At 34.8% G+C, this 25,217-nt stretch overlaps 2 protein-coding genes across 7 annotated transcripts in view; one reads left to right on the top strand and one right to left on the bottom strand.

The window, feature by feature from the left end:
* The window catches only part of LOC145944077 (PDZ and LIM domain protein 5), a 36,230-nt gene that overhangs the window by 6,714 nt on the left and 4,299 nt on the right, over window positions 1-25,217 (top strand). Inside the window, exons 2-13 of one of the 6 annotated variants that reach the window (XM_083052093.1) lie at window positions 9,371-9,522; window positions 9,937-10,108; window positions 10,224-10,360; window positions 10,644-10,744; window positions 11,947-12,199; window positions 14,560-14,748; window positions 14,984-15,083; window positions 15,768-15,914; window positions 16,533-16,589; window positions 17,675-17,804; window positions 18,293-18,337; window positions 24,032-24,182. In XM_083052093.1, the coding sequence (XP_082908219.1) occupies window positions 9,371-9,522; window positions 9,937-10,108; window positions 10,224-10,360; window positions 10,644-10,744; window positions 11,947-12,199; window positions 14,560-14,748; window positions 14,984-15,083; window positions 15,768-15,914; window positions 16,533-16,589; window positions 17,675-17,804; window positions 18,293-18,337; window positions 24,032-24,182 (1,634 nt within the window). Of the gene's footprint in view, window positions 1-9,370; window positions 9,523-9,936; window positions 10,109-10,223; window positions 10,361-10,643; window positions 10,745-11,384; window positions 11,545-11,946; window positions 12,200-14,559; window positions 14,749-14,983; window positions 15,084-15,767; window positions 15,915-16,532; window positions 16,590-17,674; window positions 17,805-18,292; window positions 18,338-20,467; window positions 24,183-25,217 lie in introns of all 6 variants that reach the window. The other 5 variants (XM_083052095.1, XM_083052098.1, XM_083052094.1 and 2 more) reach the window with 5 other exon arrangements.
* Window positions 10,014-25,217, bottom strand: part of LOC145944078 (uncharacterized) — a 32,493-nt gene continuing 17,289 nt past the window's right edge. Inside the window, exon 5 of the mRNA XM_083052099.1 lies at window positions 10,014-10,153. Within this exon, the coding sequence (XP_082908225.1) occupies window positions 10,123-10,153 (31 nt within the window). The 3' untranslated portion in view covers window positions 10,014-10,122. The remainder of the gene's footprint in view (window positions 10,154-25,217) is intronic.

The raw sequence follows: 25,217 nt of genomic DNA, 5'->3' as shown, positions 1-25,217 counted from the left end.
ACAAATATTTGCGTATCAATTTGCTTTTTCTTGCTGACGTTTTGAAAAGCATAATTTTGCAGCAATTTTCGACGATCCTAGTTAAATAATACTAATTGTGAAGCATAAAAACCATATTTTCTATATAAGCCAAGAGATTATAAATTAATGTATATATGTAAATGTTTCAGAATTATTGTAGTCAAAAAATAATTCATATACATAAGTATTAATCTTAATTTTGTACTTCATATATACCTATATTATATATAACATATAAAAAATAGAATAATTAAGTATTCATATTGTATAATTAAATTTAATTGCTATTAGATAGTTAAACTGATCAGTTGTAGTATAAATTATATTGTATTAATTTTTTTTATGAATTATAATTCTACATATAGAATCATATGTATTTAAAGTTCTCAAGAGAGGTAAATAGAAAGCAACGAGCAAGCTATGTTATTTTGGCAAGAGCTATGCACATTTTCGAGTAATGAGTTCAAATTCCTATAAGATGAATATTGAGTTGAGATTTTTGGCTGCAATGCAAACTAGAGAAAAATGATATTCGGAAGAACGGATTAAAAAAAAAAAAAAAAAAAAAACACAGAAAGAGACAAGCAGGGAAGAAACTGATTTGAGAGATATGAGTTATGTGAGTCTTTTGGCTCAACTTTTTTGGGAAGCATTGCAAAAGGACAATATTGCGCACGGTACAACAATACTCGAAATGTGAAACACAAATGTTAGCAAACATATAATTAAGTATACTCTAAAAATAAATATAGTAAATTTTTTAAATATATGTATATTGCAGCTATGACATATGAAGTTATATCTTAAATTCGAATAAACGTCTATTTATTATACGGATTTTTTTATTTAGCACATGATGATCGCTGATTCCTTTCGCGACCTCGAAAATGCAAAATTACAAATAGCTAAACAATCGCTCAAAAATTGTATTAATTTGCATCAAAAGTCAAAATTTGTGACATTCTTGAAAGATTAATACGTGGATATGCAGCTTTGATATCACTTATCGCGGAATACGTGATTTCACACGAAATTGATACTTTATAATACGGATACTACGGATAATACGGATACTTTATAAAAGACCGAGACACGCGTGTAACGAACGATGGCGAAAGGATCAAGGAGAAAAAAAGTCACGGCGAGAAGCCGCGATGAGAAATAAAAGCGATATTTTTATATTCACGAGAGTAAGCTCGGTGGCGCGTCCGCCACCGGGTCTCAGCCTCTATTAATATCCACGGACCGGGCTTCCTCTTAAGCGTTCGTAGCGAACTCCCTTTGCACGAACAGCCCGAGATGTGCAATCGGCCGCGAGAAAAAATTAGGTTTTCTCGAAAAAAAATTTGTCAATTGTACTTTGGAAGGAAAATTGTTGTCACAATAGATATTCCTTATAAAACGCAAATATAACTGTAAACATGTGTAAAATTGTAACGATATATTTAAGAAAAATAAACAGCAATTATTATAGAAATTTTGAGAGATAATTAAATGAAACTTAAGAAATAAATAAAAAAGAGTTTGAAAAAATTGATAAAATAAATACTAAATTAATTTATTGTAAATTAAATTGAATAAGATAATTAAAAAATTATTTTAATTTTTGATAGAAACTATGTTAGAAGCAACAAATTCGCTATAAGTGAAATTATATCTCGACGATGGAGCCGAAAATTTTAGTGCAACGTCGTCGCAAATGTCGATTCGATTTCGAGAATGAGAATAAGATAGTGGGAGGCCGTCGTGGGAAATTTGCCAAAAGTCGACGCAGAAATGAGTCTTCTCCCGTTTGTTTGTCGTGGCTACCACCACGTGAATCCATTCGTAACGTGACATCCTGACATCTCCGTATCACGGCGGTTGTGTCACGATTACGATGGCGAATAGTCGAACTGTATGCGGTGATCTATATATTCGCGAATTCACATCATAGGGAAGCAAAATGCAAGTTGGAATTAAGCATATTTTTGTCATGCTTATAAACATTCATTTGATTTTGCCAATATTGCCGTAAGAATATGAACTTTTAAGATTAACTTTTTTAGATTCTTATAAATATCTAATATAATATTAAACTAATGTAAAATACTTCAAGTTTAATTAAAGGAATAATGAGCAGAAAAATTCAGATTTAAATTCAACGATGTAAAACTCAGGATGAAATCATCTTGCTATTTATGCTGAATTCGCACTTGAATATATGCTAAATGCGCGTGATAAGCGCATTACCATTCGTCATTTTTTACGGTCAGTTTTTTATATGGACTCATCACGATGTGCTGCTATTTTTTTTCTGCTGTTATCAAAATTCATTCATCAAGAATGATTCATTCGGGTATCGGTACGTGCCTTCGCCTCCACATATTCTTTCTTTCGAGGTCTTAGCAGCGCGTATACAAATATTAGCTTAAATGTATCCAAAGGAAATTTCAACATCCTGATGAATCAGAACAGTGACTGAAAGTCTTTTCAGTATTTTCCCCCTTATCGTCGTCGAGTAATTTACAACACTCGCACCGTGTTTGCGAAAACCGATTGTTCTTTGCCTCGCAAAATAGCTGGAAGCGTCCGTTTAGTTTACGGCGGAGATATAGATTTTTAAAAATTGTTCTTCGATTATTTCCAAGCGCTTTTATCTTCAAAAAGAAATCCGAAAATTTGCAATTATTAATAAATAAAAATAGCAGAACTTTTTCTTGATTAAATCAGGAAGAAAATTAGATGGAAAAAATTAAATAAAAATAATCTAATTTAATATTAATTTCCTCCTAATCTCTCAAGTGTCATTTTATACTGGAATGCATTTTGGCAGTGTGGTCCTTTGTGATTCTTTCAACCGTCTTCCGGTATGCGTGTCATCGTACCGACTCATATGAATCTCCGAGAATCGATCCCACTTTCACGCACTCGTTGACCTCCGTTTTCTCGGTTTCGTTTCCTGGCACTCGATATACTGTGCAAGATCACGACGATTCCGGGATCGTTCTCAAAAATACTGAATACTTTCTATATCGATATGCCATCGTATTCGAGAATAAACTTCAAATAAAAATGAAAATTTTAAAAAACATTTATAGTAATATATATTTATTTTAAATACCTCTAAAAGGAGAGGATAAATATAATAGATATTAATAATTTCAATTAAAAATCGAATGACTCCACGCTGATGTCATCGATATTCAGTGCTCTGCGGATGGAATTTTACGATATATGTATGCCTTCGTCCACGTATTCCTATTGTTATTATACGTAGTTGCAGTAATAGAAACGAGGCAGTTTGTTTAAAGAGATAAGAACTGGTTGACTGTGCGCCGATAATTTTGGTCTGACGTTACTGTCTATTTCTCCTACTAACAAGAACGACGAAGGCATTTAGCCTGGTTTCGCTTCAATATTTATTTCGTCATCGCCACATCGATGTATCCGACCTCGAAGTTGAATAACTCAAACACAATAACGAAATGCGTTAAAAATTACTCATTACGCGCGTTTTAAAAATTAATTATATTTTTTATAATATAAAAATAATAATAATATATTTAAAAAATAATTTCCGCAATTATATAATTCTGAAATATCTCCACGACTTAATTGCGTCTTTTAGTTTTGTCTTTAATCTCTCATTTTGACTAAATTATACGTGTGCATTTTTTAGCATAATTAAAATATTGAACAAATTTATTACATGAATATTTATATCATTTTCACCATAGTTATTGTATCAATGTATCAATCTTGCATTACGAGGAATCAAAATTTTGCAAAATAATTTAAAGTAAAGCCAAGAAAAAATTAAAATATAATAACAGTTAAACATTTCTTAATACATTCAGTTTATATATGTTAAAATTAAACTTGTCCGAAGTCTTAAAATCTTTAAAATAATAGCGACTCAGAAGTGAATTACTATAGTAATCAAGCGTTCTCTCGACTCATCGACAAAGCTACAAAGGAAATTACCGCGCGCAGAAAAATGCGAAACGCGTCTCTCGTTTCTGTGCGTTTTGCCGATGTAAAATGCAACTGGTTCGCACGAATGCGTTCTCCAGCGGCGCGGCATTTTTGAGGGGTATTGCACGTATGAATGAGCCTTAAGAATCCTCGTCCTAAGTTTAAGTGAGACAGAGAGAAAAAGGGGGAAAGAGAGAGATAGAGAAAAACGAACAGATGCATTCCAACATGGAAGGTGGGATGGATTCGTCTCTGATAACCCGCCCATTGGAATGCGTACCTCGTACACCTTGGTGTATTCTCTCTCTCGGTTTCACTGCACACGGAGTGCATACCTACACACACGCATGCATAGGCGCGAACACGTATACGTTGCGCATATTCGGCAGTTATTTTTAGAATAATTCTGACAGGCGGACATGTGGCAGCATTTCGGATGCAATAACTGCCATCCGGGGATTTATACGTCACGCAAATCGCGAGATAGGATTTGCTCAAGTTTATAGCATCGCTTATAGCACTTTGATCTAATTGTTCATTTACTTAATTGCCACGTGGTATTTTGATATCAAAATAGAATAGATGCAGAATACGCTACGCGTATAAAGCGCACGCGACAACAAATCGAAAACAAATTTAATTCGCTGTATCTCTCGCACCTGCGTCTATTGTAAATTAGAGTTGAGATTAAAGACATGCTGTAATTTATTTTCTCTCAAAGAATAAATTTCTATTTCAATAAGTAAGCACATTCCAGAGCGATTAAATGTCGATTAAATAGAGCGATCAAAATTCTAGGTAGATGGTCGAATTTCAAATAAAATTTCCTAAGGATTCCTTTTAATTTGCCAAAAGTGTTTAAATGAAGAAAGCAAGGAGTGGCGAATAATTTTCCTTCGATGACCTATGTACCGCGATAATGGTTATCGCATCTTCAGAACTATATGCATTTGTTCGCGCATTCGTTAACCGGCTTTTGCATTGACGCTGCAATTATTCGCTGAATGAAAGCGATTGTAGTGGCGGATGACGGACGTGTCGCGTGCATCGGAACGAACCTGATATACCTTGATGCACTCTACCTTTCGGCCGTTGCTTGTGACCCGAGTGTACATAACGATTGTAACGTGTTCGGGGATCTATTTTTAGACCGGTCCATGATTATTTTTAGAAGCGGCCTGCCCACCGGCATCTTAACCCTGACTTACGTTCATGTCCCTACGTTTTCATGAATCGGGACGATAGGGACATCGCGAAGAAAGGTGGACCATTAAAAGGTGCGTCAAAAAATGTGCAACGTGCGAAACATGCGAGATGTTTTCTATATGGCCTCTGGCCATCTATACGTAAATTTTTTACATTTGATTCATTAGTAATATATATATATATATAATTTGTAAAAAAATAAGACAATACAAAGATAATTTTTAAATTATTCGCAGACTTTTTAACAATATAAACTTGTTTCATCTTACGTTGCTTTACTTCAATTAGATACTTGTCATATGATAAGAAATTCAATGACGTTTGAAAAATACGCATTGACTGAATAGCACAATCATAAATTCAACCGTGAAGATTACTCCAAAGTTTGTGCTCTAGACTGTTGGAGTTTATCGGAATCGAAGACGAAGCTGAACAGTAAACTAGGTATTACACTCAGGACGATGACGCAAGCTTGCGAGCTTCTATTTGCGGCGTAACTACACGCGCAGATCAAACTGCTCTCAAGCTCACGTTTCAATTTCGTGCTGATTGTGTGACATTTCGCGCGAATGGTTGTTGAAAAGAGCGAAAATTAGGAGATTAAATTGTTGAAAAATCTGCGAATAATATAGCAAAAAATTAGTTTTTTGTTTTAATTTTTAGATATTATTATTAATGAATCATAATTTATAATAATCACACAATATAATAAGTATATTTCAATAGTAAAACGATTAAATTTAAAAATTCAGCAGATTTTCAGATAAAGAGAATCTACAAAAGTCACTTATAATAGAGGATTAGTGGGGATTCGAAAAAGTAATAGACACCATTTTCAACCATAGCACTTAGAGACCAATATATTCTTGAAAGCGACATTTTTATGGTTGTAGGCTCTTCCATTTTTTCTCTCCACCCAAAACTAAGTGAGAGCAGAAAGAAAAGAGAACAGAAACTTTCTTAATAACTTTCGAAACTCGCGCGATGAAGATTAAAGCAATGGTTTTTATATGCAACATTAAAATCATGACATCTATAGAAAAAAGATACAAAATGCAATTTTTCAATATTATCTATAAATTTATAAAATGCTATAATAATATTTTAATTGCTATTAATCATTTTCTCCCTTTCTTTCCTATCACAAAAAAATTTAAAAAGAATACAATTCTTTCTCTCTTTGTTTTTATTTCTCTCTCATATATTCTTGATCTTAATCTAATTTTTAAGAAAGCACGGAATTGCATAATCCCTTCCGTAATTAACAGCACATTTTTATAGCTACACAATTGCTCTTTCAACCATTAAACTGTTCCTCAAAGTAATGACTCTAGGATATACTCGAATAAGTATAATAATGAAAAATTATCAACATAATTTTTTTCGTTTGTAAAAATCATAAAAATAATCGTTACATTTTCGATTAATGGAATGCAAATTATATCATGTTATATTTTCAACTGCTAAAATGACCCACTTTTCGGAAAGAAGACGAACAAAATAATATCTATTCTGTCTAGATATTTTATGGTGAGACGGCTGTCGCGCGACTCGTAATAAAAATAACGGCGATATATTACGAGATGTATTTATAGAGAAAGAGAGAGAAAGAGAAAGAGGTCCTGGCCCTCTTGCTTGAATATGTGTGTGTGTGTTCGCAGATAAGTTAAAGCTCATTAATTATTTTCTCTGCCAAAATGTCAAAGAAATTACGGCTGACTCAATAAGTCGCTCACAGAGTATTTTGCCCCGTTATTCCATTATTGTATTTGTTACTCATCAGATGATAACGAAATAGTGCGTTTGTTTTACCCAATAATTAATTTTTTGCAATAATTTGTTGCATTTAATGTCAAAATAATTGTTTGCGAAAGCAATGAAAGTATAACGATGCATTTTAATTTTGTTAATATCAGAGAATTAAATCTGATTGCCTCTTTTTATCTTGAATCATTTTCATATTTTTAAAATTTGTATTTTATTTTTTTAATTACAGACAATAATTCAAACTTTAGGTTTATCTTCAATTATCCTATACATGAAATATTAAAATTATATTACTCTCGTGCAAAGAAATCAAATTAAATAAAGTTGAAATTAAATAATTACAGGAGTTTCTTTTTTTCCTATATATTTAAATCAGTATAATATTTAGTTAGCTCTTGATTAATTCTTCGTTAATTTTATTCCCTTGAATTATATTACATTGATACGACACACAGAAGCCTTTGTTAATCCGGCCTTCATCATCATCATCATCGTCGCAATCGAGCTCGTAATTAGCATGTTCGATAAGAAGAACGCCAGCGAGATCGCTCGCAAGAAGGAGCGTTTGATTTTTTAAAATTTGAATACTTCTGTTTCTCTTTAACATTTTTTACCACCCTCTTTTCGTCTCTTCACATTGCCAACAACGAGTCTCTAACGTGAATGGATGCACAGTGTCCGACATTCGAGGCGTAATGACGCGCGTGCACTTAAATATAGTGGCTCTGGAGTCTGGATATAAGGGAGAAGAAGAGAGATCCGATCTCCGACGGCATGTCTCATAAAAATAGACCCGAGATTCGAGACGAGAGTTTCAAACATCGCCGCTAATCAATCCTTTAATTTTGCTATAATCTGATTATAGTACATTTATACTATATATAGATTATAGTAGATTTGATTAATTTAAAAACAATTAAAAACCGCTTCTTTTCATAAAGCGTATAGAAATGCGTTAATTTTAGAGAAAATATAAAACGATAAATTTTTGAATCTTATGAGTCCTTAATTCAGTTCATTCAATCTATGAGTAATATAAAATCCGCGAACATAAACTTATCTGCAAATTTCTGCAATATTCGAAAAAATGACTTACTAATTGTTCGTATGATATGATTGTTCGTGTAAGATTTGAATCAAATAAATTTCACCAAATGCATTTTATCAAATTACAACGATATACAAATGCCGAATTTACTTTCTTACGTGGGTGTATTATATTTAAATAGGCAAAAGGATTTAAAAAAAAACAAATATATTCGAATCTAAGCATTAAATTAATAATTATCACCCTAAATAGTGGAATAAAATAATAATTTATATTTGTAATATCGAGACGTTCACGAATTGTTAATTATATAAGTTAATCAATCGCATAAATTGATAATTTCTAATTGCAGTAACTGTAAGAAATGATCGCGTTTGGCATCTTCTAGTACCTGTTACGATCATATTTCGAGACAGCTCGGACTGCTATTTTTCAGCTCGAATTGCGCCGCACGAATAACAACAAGGTGACCGAGTGTAAACAATAACGCTATATGAAGGCCAAATACACATTATAATATTTATTGTCGGCATGAAATTAACGCGTTTAATGCAAAGTAAGTTTATGCAAAAGAAATTCTATTTCTTGTATTTCAAATTTATTATTAATTAGTAATTGACGACTTTCGATTTATTTGATCATTTATTTCTGTAATTTATATTACGTGCTCTCACTCCGAAGATGATTAGTGAGTAAAATTGATGAAAAGTTCAAAGCGCAATGTAAAATATATTCGAATCTAAGCATATTTAAAAAAATAATTATTACTTATAATATGTTTCGATAATCGTTGTCTCAGTACGATTGCAACAAATATCACGAGATGCCAAATATGATTATTTTTTAACTTTAAGTCAATTAGAAATTATCAGTTCGTGCGAATAATTAATTTTTACGATTGACGATTCGTAAGAGTTTTGATAGTTGCAAGGTACATCAAAGTATTCCTTGCAATATATTCATTTGAAGTAAGAATCGAAGTGTCAGAAAATAAACTGATTTACTCTTTTTTAAAAATAAGAGAAAATGCAAAATTGAACAAATCGGGGATTCTTTAAGTAAATTATTTTTAATTGCAAAATAAAAATAAACTTAATAATTGAAGATGTCCATGATTTCAACCAAGTCTCTTTTTAACCTAATTTAATTAAAAATTTTAATTACATGCTGCTGCTCTATCTAAATTTTACTGTCAATTATACTTATATTATATATTAAAATAATATATAATAATATTAGTGAATCTTAATAATATTAATATTGGTGAAATTATAATTATAATGTATGATTGCAGAATCAAATTGTATAATTATTTAGTGTATTAATTAATTTGTCTCGACATAAATCTAAGTCAGTTTGCTTTTATTGCAGGTTAATAGTGGTTCCCCTGCGGAAGCTGCTGGTCTTAAAGCTGGCGATGCGGTTATTAAAGTCAACACCACTGATACGTATAATTTAAGGCATAAAGACGCGCAGGATGTCATAGTCAAGGCCGGAAATAATTTCGAACTGACTGTTCAAAGGTGAGGCGATAAGCATAATAAAGTTTGCGATAAACGAATGATTCAATATGTAAAAATATTGCTACGTCGAAGGTTACCTCAAGCAGCAACAGTCTCGACTTTATCGTTTAATCAATTGTCAGCAAAAATATTATCGTGCGGCCATTACTGACCGATTATTGTAAAGATAGTCATTAATGACATGTACTTACCACATAAAATTTCTATTTGTAGAAAATTTCTATTCTTTTCGGCAAATTTATTTGCTTTTTCAATTTTTAGATAACTTTATATTATTTTCGCGATATTAAAATATATTATTAATTATATAAATATATTTATCAAAAGACTGCTTTAATAATATAAAACTGCAACAAGTGTATAATTGGAAGCCCACCAACGTCTCCTAACGAACGATATAAATTATTATTATAGAGGTGGCAGTACCTGGAAACCGCATGTGACGCCCGCAACCGCAAACCTGCCGTCTCCGATACATACTGCCCCCGCGGCTAATATTGCGCCAGTCACGAAGACCTCTTTGGCAGCGAAGAAACAGGACGGACCCCACATCGGTGGCGGACACAACTTTAGCCCCAAGCCATTCGTTAGTATCGACCGTTAATCCGCGTCTGTTCCCGCCGCACCAATTCTGCAACAAAAACATGAGAGGCGGTTAGTTATTTATTTCTCTACACTATGTAGGACATAATAATTTTCAGCTGAACGGCACCGGCGACGGTCCAATTAAATCCATCGTGAACAAACAGTACAACAGCCCCGTAGCAATCTACAGCGAAGAAACCATCGCGGAGACACTATCGGCTCAAGCGGAAGTTCTTGCCGGAGGTGTCCTTGGGTAAAATTGCGATATCAGATATAACGAAGAGAAAGATAGTGGGACTAAAATTGTTTCACTTTAAAATCATTTTCAAATCAGAATTACACAATCAAAAACGTAAGAAAATTAATAATCGATGCTGCAAATATTAATGCCAAAAGAATTTATAAAGGAAATCTGTAGAATTTAATTCGAGAATAACTTTTATGTTACCTATATATTTAATTAGTTAGTCCCGCCAACTATTAAATTTGTCAATTGGATATAAAAATAAATGATTTATGACGCAAATATATTGCAGGGTAAATTTCAAGAAGAACGAGAAAAACTACAATGCCGAGAACAGCGAAGTTTTCAAAATGGTCCAGGAAGCCGACAAAGAACCAAAGACCCCGGAACCTGGTTAGTATCATTCATTTTACTTCGATGATATATGACGTATCAGTTTTTTAAGAAGTTGAAGATTAAGAATTATTAGTGCATATTAATTGATATATAATTGTTCTTACTATACATAGCATAGCTAAACACACAAGTTATACTCTGAAGATCACTGAAGAGCGTACATTGCATACAACTCATGATTGTTTATATATTTTTAATGTTAATTGTAAAAATTATTAGTCTGATGATATTTAAAAATGATGTTTAAAAATTCTTAAAAACATTGATAATTCTAAAATCTCGCAGTGTATATCAAATTTTTCTCTCGACTAGAGATTATTGCAGATAAAATAGTTCGTTATTTATTATTACGACCATATATTATTGCAGTTTTTTTTTATTTTTATTTTATGCCAATTATAATCTGCGTATAAAACAATTATGTGAAAAATTGACCAAATAAATTGCAGATTTTTAAAATTTAGCATAAGAGAATCAAATGCGGTAATTATCTGCTATTAAAGCAGCGATAATCTATTCTATTCAAAATCTATCTAAATCTATTAAAAATTGCGTTCTTCGGCGATCGATCGGCTGGACCAGAATCGGCTCTAGCCGACCCATTGCATGCCCATACGATAACTTGTTTGCGAAATAGCGGAGCCAAATATCGTGAGCGGCGTGATAACGCCGTCCTCGCCCGCCCTGACAGGACTGAGGCCAGTCCAGGCACCGGAAACGAAGCCGCAACCGTCGACGCCGCAGACAAGCTTACCACCAGGACAGAACATTTGCGCTGAGTGCGAGAGGCTCATCGTGTAAGTTTACATGATCCGGGACGCGTTTCTTTTATTTTCAGAAAATATATATCAGCGAGAGGAAGGTAGTAGTGCCGGTGGTCTCCATTGCGTTCCACGACGATAACCACTTCCGACTTCCGGATGTATCAAATGTTTTGCGGATTTCTACTTCTCAGATTAGGGTTTACGTTATCTACGATTTGTAATACTAATACTGGTTCGTTTAATTTATATATTTTCACAGTATTATTGTTAAATTTTTCCAAATGCCTTTTAATCTGAGAATTCAGGAACTCTCGCACGCGATAAATTGGCGAACGCGATTGCCGAAGGGCTTCACCGAGTGATCGCTTCCGATCCGACATTTTCCCGGCTACTGCCTAGTTGTCATGGCGTTTTTTCTCTACTTCCATGTCGTAGTTTCTTCAAGGACAGAATTTTACTCCTCCGTGAGCCACGCGGTTGGCGGAAGGGCCACTTCACCGAGATCACCCACGCCTCTGTTTCATGCTATGGGCGGGGGTGGTGGTGCAACTGACGATAGCAGGCACCTCGTATCGCCGGATGAATCGAGGAATCAGACATCGCAACAGCAAAAGCAGGAATCTTCCGCCGGCTCGGGGTCATCGACGCCGGGCGGTGTCGTTTGTAGCAACTGCGACCGATTGATCGTGTAACTATTTACGAGCAAGACTCTTGCCACCCTTGTGTGCACGAGACGGCCGCGGCGGGTTTTTCATTTTGACGTCTTCGAGGTGTTTTCATTCTTATATTGAAAACGATACGATATGATTATAATTTTGAGAAACTATTAAATCTCGCAATGCGAGATTTTAGCCATCGATATAAACATTCAAAGATGAATAATATTAATCAGAGAAACTCTTCAAATTATAAAATTTTTAAGATACAGAGCTAATCTTAATCAGAAATCTACAGAATTATATAATTACAATATTATTTTATCGAGTTGTTAATAAAATTATCAATAATGATTATAAATATTTCAACTAACTAAATATTATATTAATAAAAATTTAAATTAAGATTAATGAGATATATACATATATTGGTTCGATTGACATATTTTTTTTAATTAGTCTCCTTAGAATATCAATAATATATGCATAGATTATAATTTGTAATTTAATAAAAAAATGAAAGAATGTGACAAATAATAGTTAAATGCTGTCGTTGAAATAGAGAAACTCTTCAAATTATAAAATTTTTAAGATACAGAGCTAATCTTAATCAGAAATCTACAGAAATATATAATTATTATTTTACCGAGTTAATAAAATTATCAATAATGACGATTATAAATTTCAACTAACTAAATATTATATTAATAAAAATTTAAATTAAGATTAATGAGATATATATATTGGTTCAATTAACATATTTTTTTAAATTAGTCTCTTTATAATATCAACAATATATGCATAGATTATATAATTTGTAATTTAATATAAAAAAATGAAAGAATGTGACAAATAATAGTTAAATGCTGTCGTTGAAATATAATCTAATTTAGCTCTTATTTACCAATGGTTTATCATTAATTGATTTATATTATATTTAAAAGCTTTTTCGTTAATATATATTTATAATTTAATACATATAAGTCGTAATCGTTCTCAGTTAGAATTATACACCTCGTGTCAAAAATTTCCAAAAACGGTGCCGTTTGAATTGCTCGATTATCGTACGCTATGGTATCATCTGAAAGACTCCACGCTTCTAAGAAAAGTATGCACTGTTTCTTCTAATTTTAATATAATCGAAATTAGATAAAACTATTCGTAAAAATTCAAAGAGAGTTTATTAATATCTTTAATTAATTATTATCTTTAAAAATAGATAAATACACACATATATACACACACATACACATGTATGTATACATATATACATATATATGTATATATACATATATAAAACTCCAAAATATATGAAATAGTAAATTAACTAAAAAATAAAATAAATTATAAAAATTACATGAAAAAGTGCACATTTTTCCTTTGATGGATTCGGAGCACGTCTTTCTCTGCCGTTTCTTTTCGTCAACATCGCTTCTTTAAAAAAAGCGAATATGTCAATCGTTGTGCATTTTTGTCGCTGTTGTGTCAGGACAAATTTCGATCATTTGTGATCATTCAAGCTTACAGCTTACAATCTACTGGAAGTCGTATCTGGGCGAGACAAAAATTTCTCATTTGCTCGCAGCTTGAATGCAGCCCTATCTAAATGTCTTTTCACTCTCTGCATTCTTAATGGCACCTTTCCAACGCATTTACAGCACACTGAATGATTATAGCAACATAGAAATGCTTTCGATGTTGTGAACATTTTTGTGGATTTTTATTTTTGTCGTATTTTTATATACAAAGTGAAATCTTTTTGTTATATTTTTTTGATTATTTTGCATTCGGATAGTAAAAAGCGTAATTTTTTTACTCGAAAATTTGCAGACAATATTTTACAATCTCTCGACGAGAGGATATCTAAAACTATATACTTATATTTTACCAATTTTTTGGATATATATAAAAATTATATTTAAAAAAATGTTTTCCTAAAAAATACAATTTCTTCATTACTACGAAAAAATATACTATAAATATTATATTATTACAACATTTTACACTATACGTCAAAATATTTACATCTTTTAGAATTAATTTAGATTAGTTATTTTTATCAATATTATTTTAAAACTATTCACTGCTACAGAGATCAATTTTAAACATATTCTTTGTAGCTTTACTCGTTTCATCGTTCTCATCCGTCGAACATAAATTTCATGGAGATCATAATACAGATAGTTATTTTCGGCCTCCTTCGTCGAGGTATCGAATTTCCTCTATCTTTCTCTCGTTTTAAACTCGAGTGAATAGTAATAAAATATCAAACTCGTGGCACATCCGATGCGCCATTACCTCGCCCTTTATTGTTGTTATATTAAAGAAGATAAATTACTGTAATGAGATGGAAAAAAAACGGATTGCATTATTAATTTGCTATTTTTTTTAGAGGTGTCTTCGTCAGGATCAAGGATAAAAACCTACACGTGGAATGTTTCAAGTGCTCGACTTGCGGCACATCCTTGAAGAATGTCGGTTATTACAATATCAATAATAAATTGTACTGTGACATTCACGCGAAACTCGTCGCTAGGCAAAATGCAGCAGCTGGTCTCGTACCCCTCACTATTCCTCCACCGTAAGTATTACAATGTAATATAATTATCTTACGTGTTACATATTTCGAAAAAAGATATAATTTTATTAAGATTTTTAATTTACTGAGAAATAAAAATAAAATGATAGATTCTTATAGAAAAGAAATAATATACAAGTAAAATAAAAAAAGAAATTTAAATGTATAAGCAAAAAGATAAACTTTGATAATTAAATTTAAAAAATAAATAATAAGATGTCCTTTGCATTTTCGACAGAGGTGGCAAAGCACCAGCTAGCACTATTAGCGCGGCATTGGCAAATGCACCTTTATCGCCGCCTCTTAGCAATCACGGATCGTCGCCTCAGCCATTCTCCGTAAGTTGCTTCATCATAATTTGATTCTCTTTACGAGGCATGATCACGGGCGAATTTTTTCGCGCACGCATTTTCTTGCCTGTTTTGGTATGGCTTATAAAGCGAGTATTTTGCATTAAGCGTGTGGCTTTGCTACACTCGAATGTGATTTTATGGCGCTTTTTATGACCGCGAGTCGAGCAAAGGTTAAAATTTCTCGCGCATTAACATTGTTTTCTCAAATCATTCTGAGGAAGTAATGGACATATAATGCAAAATTTTTATTTTCTTAAAAGACTTTAAATTCGTAAAAAGTTAATAATCCGTCATAATAATCATTCTGCTCAAAAGTTCAATTATTTATTTATTATTAAAGTTAATTATTAAATCTGTGAAAACTATTCTATAAAATTATTTTTATGATTAATCAAAGGATATGCTAGAATATTTAATATGTCAAAAATATCTTAACGCGCGTGATATATTTCAAACATTAAAATCGTATTTTTACAAAATCGATAAAAATATCTGGTCATTAACTATATTTGACATTTTAATAAAATATCAATTCGTTATATATTTGTAAAGATTGATCATTAAATTTAGAATAATCGCGTATATATCGCAATTGATCTAATTTCGACGACACATGCTTTTAAGAATTTAACAAGTGTGGTTTTTGCTTGGCACTAATCGCTTTTCTAGGTGTGCAATCGTACGAGCCCCGATTCTGGATCTCCGTGTACCTGGCGATCGACCTCGAATATGAACGGATGCGTCAGGAACGGCGAATGCAACGGCGAATCAAAAACGTTTACAAGCACGATCACCATCCAAACAGGTGGCACAGAGGTTGGCAACGTGCTCAAAAATTCGATTTCTGTATTTGCTCATGCTAAGTACCTCTAACATCCTTTCATCATAACTACCTTACATAAGACTACATCCTGTAGAAATCAACGAAGTAAAAACTGACTGATATAATAATATATAGAGTAAAAATTCTCATGTTAGAAATTTTGTTTAAAAGTTTCAATATTCTGTCAATTTTATGTAATATCATTTATTATAGTATAAAATTAAGAAATAATAATTGTGATTCTCTCAATTTTTAGCGTAGCGAGAACGTATCGATTTATTTTTTAAATATATTATCGATATATTAACGATCATACAGAAATTATTTACTGAATCAGATGTTAGTTACGAAACCGATTAATTAGTCATCGACGCGTCATTTCACCGGAATATCCTTGCGAACATTAGCTTCCTCGGCAACTACTCTAGTTCTAGTTCGACCATCCAGTTATATTAATCTTTATCTTGCGACTGGTTATTTCGATCTAATTAGTCTGTCGTAATCGGCAGCATTCCTAATGAGGTTTCTTTTCTCTCTTTTTACCCTCTCTCCTATTCATTTTTAATTGTTCGCCCCACGTGACATCGATGTATTGTTTTATCGCATTGCAGCCTACCACCCGCCTTGGCACCTCGCCCGTTGATCCACCCAGCTTACGATCAGTTCAGGTAAAGTCCTAGTACGATTCGTAACGCTCTCGTCAATCTCCCCGATCGCCCTTCAAGATCGTCAGTATTTCGCGACGATTCCGCAAAAATCGAAATGCTGTGCGAAACGTTGTTGCCTTGATGTAATGTCGCGAAATTAATTTGACAATGAGTTTTTGTCATTGAGAATTGAATTAAGATAAACTTTAAAGTGATGCCTTGTTTGTGCGATTAGAAATTGTTAATCTTGAAGCTTTTTCACATCCCGATCACAGTGTACCCTCTTCTCCCTTATTGTCGTAAAAGCATGAAAAGTTACAATTTGAAATTGCTAAATTATTCTTCTTTTATTACGCATGTTGCGCATGCGTATAGAGAATACTTTAATTTATATTTCAATCTAAATTCATAAATTGATATTTGAAAATGAAATTTTATATTACTTTAGATTATATACTTTAATTTTATATATATTTTATTTTTGTAGAAAAATAATTTTTTTCTAAATCTAATATATGTACGCATGCTTTTTTATAGTTTTATGATTCTAAAATAAAGTTTTTAAAGGGATAACTATCATTATATTATCAACATTTTTTTTCAGAAACGTCATGCGTTGATAATCAAAATGTATGCAGTTGCTTACAAGTAATTTTTTAACAGAAATAAAATACTTTTTAGGGCAGAAGGAAAGTACGAAGTTTCTTTACGCGCGATATGGGTCACTGATTAACTTATCGCACTTTTGCATTAGTATTAGGCGGTATCAAGGTACCGAAATCTCGCACATTATTCGGTACTGAAAAACTTTTGCAATCTATTATATGGATTAATTATGGATAATTATATATGGATATAATTTCTACTTCTCCTATTAGACAAGTGTTATTTTATTTTATTTATTTGATATAAATAAGATAATTGATTTATCCTATATAGATTTATCTAAAATAAAAGAAGATAATAATTTTTTTCTTATTTAATAAATGATTAAAATATCTCTTTGAAACTGTTACGCAAAGAAAACATTTCATTTCTCGTATAAAAAATTGCATTAAATGTATATTACAATGCATGTAATTAAGAGAATGTTTGTGAATTTATAGGCACCAACGAGCAACAATCTCATTGGTCCTAAACCCTTCGGTGGATCGAGCGGTTTTTCATCAAATCTGTCCCCGACTCCAACATCAAATATCGGTACTTTGCCACGTCCTCAGAGCCAGACTGTGACAGGTAAAAGTCAATTCTACTATTAATATACAAAGATTCGGTAATAAATTTTAAAAAATTAGTGCAAAGGCACGAGAGTGAAGGAAAATTTACCGCATAAAATTGATGTTGGGTAACATCAAATCACACAAAATCCATGCGTAAATCTATTTCTAATTCAGATTACATAACATCACGTGCAAAAGTATTTATTACAATTACAAAGACAGGAATTATAAACGAATGTGATGAAGTATTCAAGGTATTTAAATATGTATTAAAATCCCAAATTTTTGCGATAAGTCGAAATATTCGAATCGCGAACAACAATGAGTAGAGAAAAGATAGCCTTCCTCTATCGTCTTCTTCCTTAATTTCTTTTTTTATTTGAGAAATTTGCGTCGTTCTCATTTCGAAAAATTCGAAGGAGTGATCTTGTAATCGGTCCAAGTTAATCACGATTTCATCTCGTGCGTCCTTGGCCTAACTCTGCCTTCGATTCTTGCAAATAGGTCGATACTCTACCCTGCCAAAGCCAAAAAGTTCGCCTTTCAGAGGTACGACGAATAGATTAGAGCCGCCGGTTGACCGAGTTTCGAGCTTTGGCTGATACGCCTCCCTTGGCTTACATCCTCACATTTTATATCACTCTTTCACCTTGCACGCAGCTCGTATATCGATCGATCGATCAATCGTTGGTTCTTGGTGGTTCGTATAATATCTCTTTAAGTAGAAAGAATAGGAGATTCTCTCCCAAATTCAATCATCGGATAATTTTTCGGCTCCTTATCGTTCGTCGTTATCTCGACGACGACGGCGAACTCTGAGAGCTATGACAGTTTGTAGCGACCTTCCGATATGCACTTTGATTCCCTTTTCACATTTTATAAATTTTCGCGATGCACTCAGAAAATTGTTTTAGATAATTATATCTTAATTATTTTAGATTCATAACATGAGAGAAAAATTTAAATTAAAAATTGTTTAAAATTAATAATTTAATATTTAATCATAATATTTATACACAGGCATGATAAGAAAATGATAAAAGTTCTCTATTGTAATTTTTCTCGACTTTTAATTATTTGTGTATATTATTTATGTATATGATTCTTTTTTTTTAAATTTTTTTATATTATAAAAAAAAAAATTTATATTATTAATCTTATCGACAGAATTTTTATTTTATTATTATATTTGAGAAAATGTTAGGCTCGTCAGCAACTTTTTCGGATAATAATCAATCGTCATGTTCCTTCGTCAGGTTTCGTCGCGCGTTATCATACCTCTCTTTCCGTGCATAATCTTTCTTTTATCTTTTTTCAGCCGGTCCGTCTTTCAACCCGAAACCCAGACCCTTCTCCCTTACATTCGCATGAATCAATAGCTCTCGATGCCGTCGTCGTCGTCGTCATGCTGGCAACCGAAACGCAAACACGATCCAGATGATAAAAGTGCCAGGCTTTAAAAATTGATTTCGCTGCTCATGATTTTTCTTTCGAATCTTATAGAAAATTTTTAATACTTTTCAATAATTAAGAAATGAAGAAGAGAAGAATTTTCTTTAGCCATTTAATATATATTAGTTTATCATCGTAATATTACAATGCTAATGAAATATGCTCTTTTATGCTCGGAATTATTTCGTTTATTTCTTCCGAGATACGAAAAAGAAAATTGTGAGTCAGCACATACACTTAATGATACTTTTAAAATTGCGCTTGATGACAATTCATATTGTCATCAATCCAGAATATTGAATGAATAAATGCAGATGCGAAATAAAGTACACGGTTTTTTCGTTGAACGAATGCACGTTTTTGATATTTTTATTGTGCCATCGTTTCTTCAATATTCAGTTACGCGAATTGATATATCTAATAGCGTTTTTCTTCTTCGCTTCACATCGATGCTCTCAAAATGCATTCGAAAAGTATCGATGTTAATACGCATTATCTTCGCAGAATATTTTTACTACTTATACGATCGAAAAAATCGATGCTTAACATTCGCAGGCTCGCAGCTTTCACGCTGCTCTATTTTCGAGTGTCAAGTGACTATTAAGAATGCACAGTTACTGATTTAGACACTAACATAATTAAAGATCTTCAAAAATTGAATTTTTATAATATCTTATAGTATCGCTTCTTGTTTTTAATTTAGCATCGGGCTGTGCTCGTGGTTTCATTCCACCGAAAATAGCCAGACTAAAATGAAATTTTTTTCAGACACGTAAACATGTAATAAAACATGTATAGTAAATATATTTTTTAAATTATATATGTATATATATAAAATATTAAAACATTTGTTTATATCTATATATATATATAAACAAGTATTTTTAATAATGTATTATTGAGTGTTATTATCTGAGAATTATTTGGCGAGTTTTTAAATCGCGTTTGTATATTTAAAATACACATTTTCACGGATTTGGCAGAAAAGTCGAAGAGACCACGGGCGCGCACGATTTATCGTGCTTTTTACTTACGGCAGATTTCTCTGTTTTTTTTTTTGTTTTGTTTGTTCTATCTAACGTGTCACGACGAATCTAATCCATTACTCATCCTCACAAACGCATGCATCCATACATTTTTCGTGTCGTGTACATCTGTTTTTACTCTCCTGCGTTTTCGAACCCTCTCTGTCGTCCCTCGCATATTTCTCCCTATTTATCACTTCAGAAATTCCCAGTGAAATTTACGAAAGGTCCTGCTATTACGAGATCGCGGAGAGTACGAGAGACCAGTTTTCTCGTCCTGGCTCTGCAAAATCCCGTCGAAATCTTATTTGGCCACCCCCAAAACCTATCGAAGATATCACGTATCCTACTGCCAGTCCCCTCTATATCAATCCAAATTCTGTCCTCGACAAAAAGTGCCATCAGGCGATTAAAGAGAAACGTGCCAGCATTGAAGCTTGTGAGCGAGCTTTGAACTATAGAACGGAAAGACATCGAAATACAATCGATCGAGAGATCGAAAGAACGTCGATAGAACACAGTCATCGACACGAGATTGATGCAATGGACCGAGTTAGTTGTCCCGGACAACCGATGTACCAACGCGTCGAGCTGGTGGATATCAACAGCAGAACCTCTCGAGCAGATGCGACGACGTCGAGGCCAAGCTCGACCGACAGCGTCCGAAGATCGTTGACGCCTACCAGAATCGTCCAACCGATTCCTAAACCATGGACTGCGACCGTCAGCGGTGGCGGTACCAATCTCTACGAACAGAGTTACGCGATACAGCGGGAACAACCTGCGGGACAGGTCTGCAGTAAGAAGTTTATGCAACGGGAGATCTGTCGAGAACGTATATCGGGCGGCAAGGAACATCGGGAAGAACAGCGAGCATATAAAACGGAAATCTGTCGACAAACAATCTGTTCGAAACCACCCTTACCGATATCTAAACAGGAACCAGCGGAGGTGGTCAAGGAAGTCGATACCGAGATTATTGATCTGAGGGGCGATGAGACGGATGATGCGGAAATCTCGAAGGGAATTCAGGGCGCACACAACCTCATCACCGAGACAGCTGAAGAGACCGTGAACGGTATGCATGTGAAACAGTCGGCGACTTTCGAAAAAACCATGGAAAGAGTGTCCTCACCGGAGAGATCTAACACGCCGATGATTGAGAAAATGGAAGACGCGACAGAATCTCAATGCATCGCGAAAAGAACCGAGACACATATTAATCGAAAAGTAGAGAACACGACGGAAGAACGAACAATTGAAGAATCCGCTGAGACTGTTACATCAGTCATCGATGCTCAACAGATGTTGGAGAAAGCCAAACAGGAGGAAGAGGAAAGAAAAAAAGAAGAGGAAGAAGAGGAAAAGAAAAGGCGCGAAGAAGAAGAGCGAAGACGTCAAGAGGAAGAAGAGAGAAAGAAGCGAGAAGAAGAGGAAAAGGTCAAGAAGCATGTGACCTTCAACGAAGAAGATGAAGAAGTTGAACAAGTGGGAGAACAACCGCTGGGCAGGACTGTCGTACGAGAGGCACGAATTACGGAATCGGACGGATCTACTCCGGGACGTTGCAAGATCACGAAGGAAACCTATGAAGAGATCACCGAGGAGGTGCTGGTCCATGAACGCGTGAGAAGAAAAAAAGCCGTAGAGGACGAGCGCAGAAAGAATTTGCGAGAACAAGTGGAGGTTCATCAGAGTCTTCGAGATCAACAGGCGCCGGAGAGACGGAATGTTGTTGCGAGGTATAGCCAGCAGCCTCAGGAGACCATGGAGACGTGCAAGAAAAGAGTGCAGTTCCTAAAGGAGACGGATACGGGACCAAAACCTTTGCCGGACTCGTCCGTGAAAAATTCCACGCCGAAGGAATGGAAATCCGAGATGGTGAACGCTTTGACAACCGCGCCTGATCGATCTTACACATCGTTAAATCCCACTTCTAGCGTAAAAGAACTTTATACCGAGGAAATTATTTATCTGAACCGTAAATGTCGGCCTAAGCCACCCAAAGAAGAGATTCGACCAATTTCGCCCTTCCAGCAAGCATTGACAATAGCGCCCGAACGATCTTATACTCCTTTGAGTCGCGAAATTGGACCGGAAGATCAGCAAATCGCCGGTAGATCGCAGACTCCGAGTCTTCAAGTTCAAAATGGTAATTGCCCGCCGTTGAATATTCTGTATGGTAAAGAGGACATAACGAAAGAATTTTATTTTGCGCGAGAACAATGTGTCAAAAAGAAAGTTAAAGAGTCCGGACCACGACCTTTGCCTACACCGCCGCCCGATCATCGTCTGAGAGATTCTTCAGCATCACCTGCCACGAGATCTCGACCGGAAACGCCAAAATCGATTACGGCTGGTCTGAAGAAACCGGATGCTATACCGGTTTATCAGAGAAATCTAGTAGCAATGAAGAAGGAACCGGTGGAAGGTCAACCATACGTTCCTAGCAGAACACCTACTCCGACGCCTGCTAGATCTAAATCACCTGCTCAAGGATCGTCCGAGCCGCCGGCTTGTTACGTGAAAACTGAAGCCCCGAAGGTCCGAGAGGATCCACCACCGTCGAAACGTGGCGGATCGGTTCATTTTCCGTCGCGCAAGACTATCTCTTATCACGTGGAGGAGGATACCGACAGCGGACACAAAAAGGAAGAATATTCCGCATCAAGAACTGTCAATTACGACGAGAAGGATACAAGCAGTCTTGATGCGGGTCCGACGGACGCACTCTACGCTCAGTTCCAGGAAACAAGATGCATGACTAGCGAAGAAACTAACGAGCAACAGAACACCCACGTGAAGAGAGCGCTTCAAGTAGTCGAGGATTATGAGAAATGCGAGCGAAAGGATGTATTGCCACCGGCATCGCCGCCGCAGAATACGAAACCAAGCATCTGCGCCATCAGCAAAGTGAGTCACACGAAGCCTACCTTGGTGTGCCCTATGATATCGCAAACCAGTTCTGTGTCAAACAGACAGCCGACATATAGCAGTTCGACGGAAGTGCGTCACGTGCAATACGAGACTCCTTCGAAATCTTGTTCGGAGACCGGGGTGACCGTTCTACCTTGCAAAGCGCATTCGGATCGTGGTACTAAGGCCGGCGTCGTCGTGGTACCCTGCGAGGATTCCCAGACCGCCTGTTCTAAATCCGGAATCTACGTGACGTCTACGAACGACCGGTCGGGCGTGTGCGTGTCGCCTTGTTTCGGTATGCGTCCTGGTACCTGCGGTCAACCTTCGGGCACCTGCGGTCGCGAATCAAGCTGCGACTACAACATCTCCGGTTGTCCTGATACGGATATCTGCGTTACTCCTTGCGCAGGCGGTTCCGTCTGCGTGGCACCTTGCAAGAAGCCTGGTCCGAATCAGTCGAGGACGAATCTCCCCTTCCCTCAAATTCCGCTTCCTTACGACGAAACTCCCCCGCCAGCTCCTCAACATTCAACCCCGAACTACAAACCTCGCACTAACCTGAGTGGACAACTTGCGCGACTGACCACCAAGAACGGCCAACAAAACGTGCCGACGATACAGCTTTACAAGCCGATCGAGCCCCAAACGCAAAATCAGCTTCCTCAGACTCCGAACTACAACGAGAGTACTTACTGCCACGCTCAAAGCTACCGCGAGATCCACTGCGAATCCGGCAATCATTGTCAAAATAACCGAAACCACTGCCGAGACCAGATCCGTTGTGATCCTCTTAGTAAGACCCAGAATTTAGTAGACCCACCAAATTTGTCGTCCCATCCGAATATAGGTACCGGAGTCGGCGGCCTCGGCGGCGCGAGCTCCAAGAGCGGATCGTTTGCCGGTAGCAGCGCGCCTAAACGCGGATGTGGCATTCTGAATCAGGCTGTCGGAGCAGGATCGCGTATACCACTGTGCGCTCACTGCAGTTCATACGTCAGGTACTCGGGACTATGATTGTCCAGATCGATAATTATGATGCCTGCTGTTTTCATTGTTGTTTTTCGTATCTGTTTTGCTTCCAATATTTTTTTCCTTCATTCATATTTATTTTCGCATTGATATGCGTCTGTGTGTACGTGTATGTTCTCCCCTGTTTTTTAGGTGCTGTGTTTATTGTTGCTGAAGAGTCTTTTCGTTTTAAATTGTTCGAAAAATTTATTTCAAATAAAATGCCCATATATTTTTAGCACTGCCGCTAATGCGTTTAAATATGTTTTTCAGATTATGTTTTATATTTCTAAGTGCTGAATTATATCTAACCACTTTGAGTGATTAAAAGACGCGATAAATATATTGTAACTATAAAAAATTTGTTATGTTAAATGCGATGTTCTCTCGAAACTTTTTCTTGTTTAATTTTATAAAGCAAAACTTCAGATTTTCAGAATATCAAGCTAATTTATATTATATATTGTAAACTCTGTGCTATGATTTAAATTCATCAATAATTACGAAATCATTTCAATAATCTATATACTGATATTAATTAATATGATTTATGTTTAAATATATAAGCTTACGCAAAACTTTTTTGTCGTATTTAAATAAACGCTTGAAAATTTATATTTTTGCTTATCCGAGTGATACATGAGAGTTTATTGTTTGTACTATATATTATCCAACTGCAACCTAAATAACAATTGATTTCCATTGCACGTTGTTGACAGCTAACGAAGAAAATACTAATCACAAGTCGAGTAATCACAATGGCTTCACCCTAAAGCCAGTGTGCTGTAAAGGCGACAAAGAGTGCATAAGGTTCGTATAAAAAGTCTGCTTTACGCGCAAATGTCCATTAACACTGATATTTTCAAAATACAATATAACCCTTATTCAGCTTTATTATTATTGTAAAATATTGACATTATAAAATATCAGCTTATTATGCTTTGCTCATAGCTAAGAAACGACACCTAATATTGTCTCATGATAATTATAAAATTAATTTAAATTAATATAATAAAATTTTATAT

Source organism: Prenolepis imparis, unplaced genomic scaffold (assembly GCF_030444845.1).
Source record: "Prenolepis imparis isolate NDT839.2.m4 unplaced genomic scaffold, iyPreImpa1.0 SCAF_12, whole genome shotgun sequence".
Taxonomy (NCBI): Eukaryota; Metazoa; Arthropoda; class Insecta; order Hymenoptera; family Formicidae; genus Prenolepis; species Prenolepis imparis.
The sequence above is the reverse complement of the archived record's forward strand: the minus strand, read 5'-3'. Positions and strand labels throughout refer to the sequence as shown.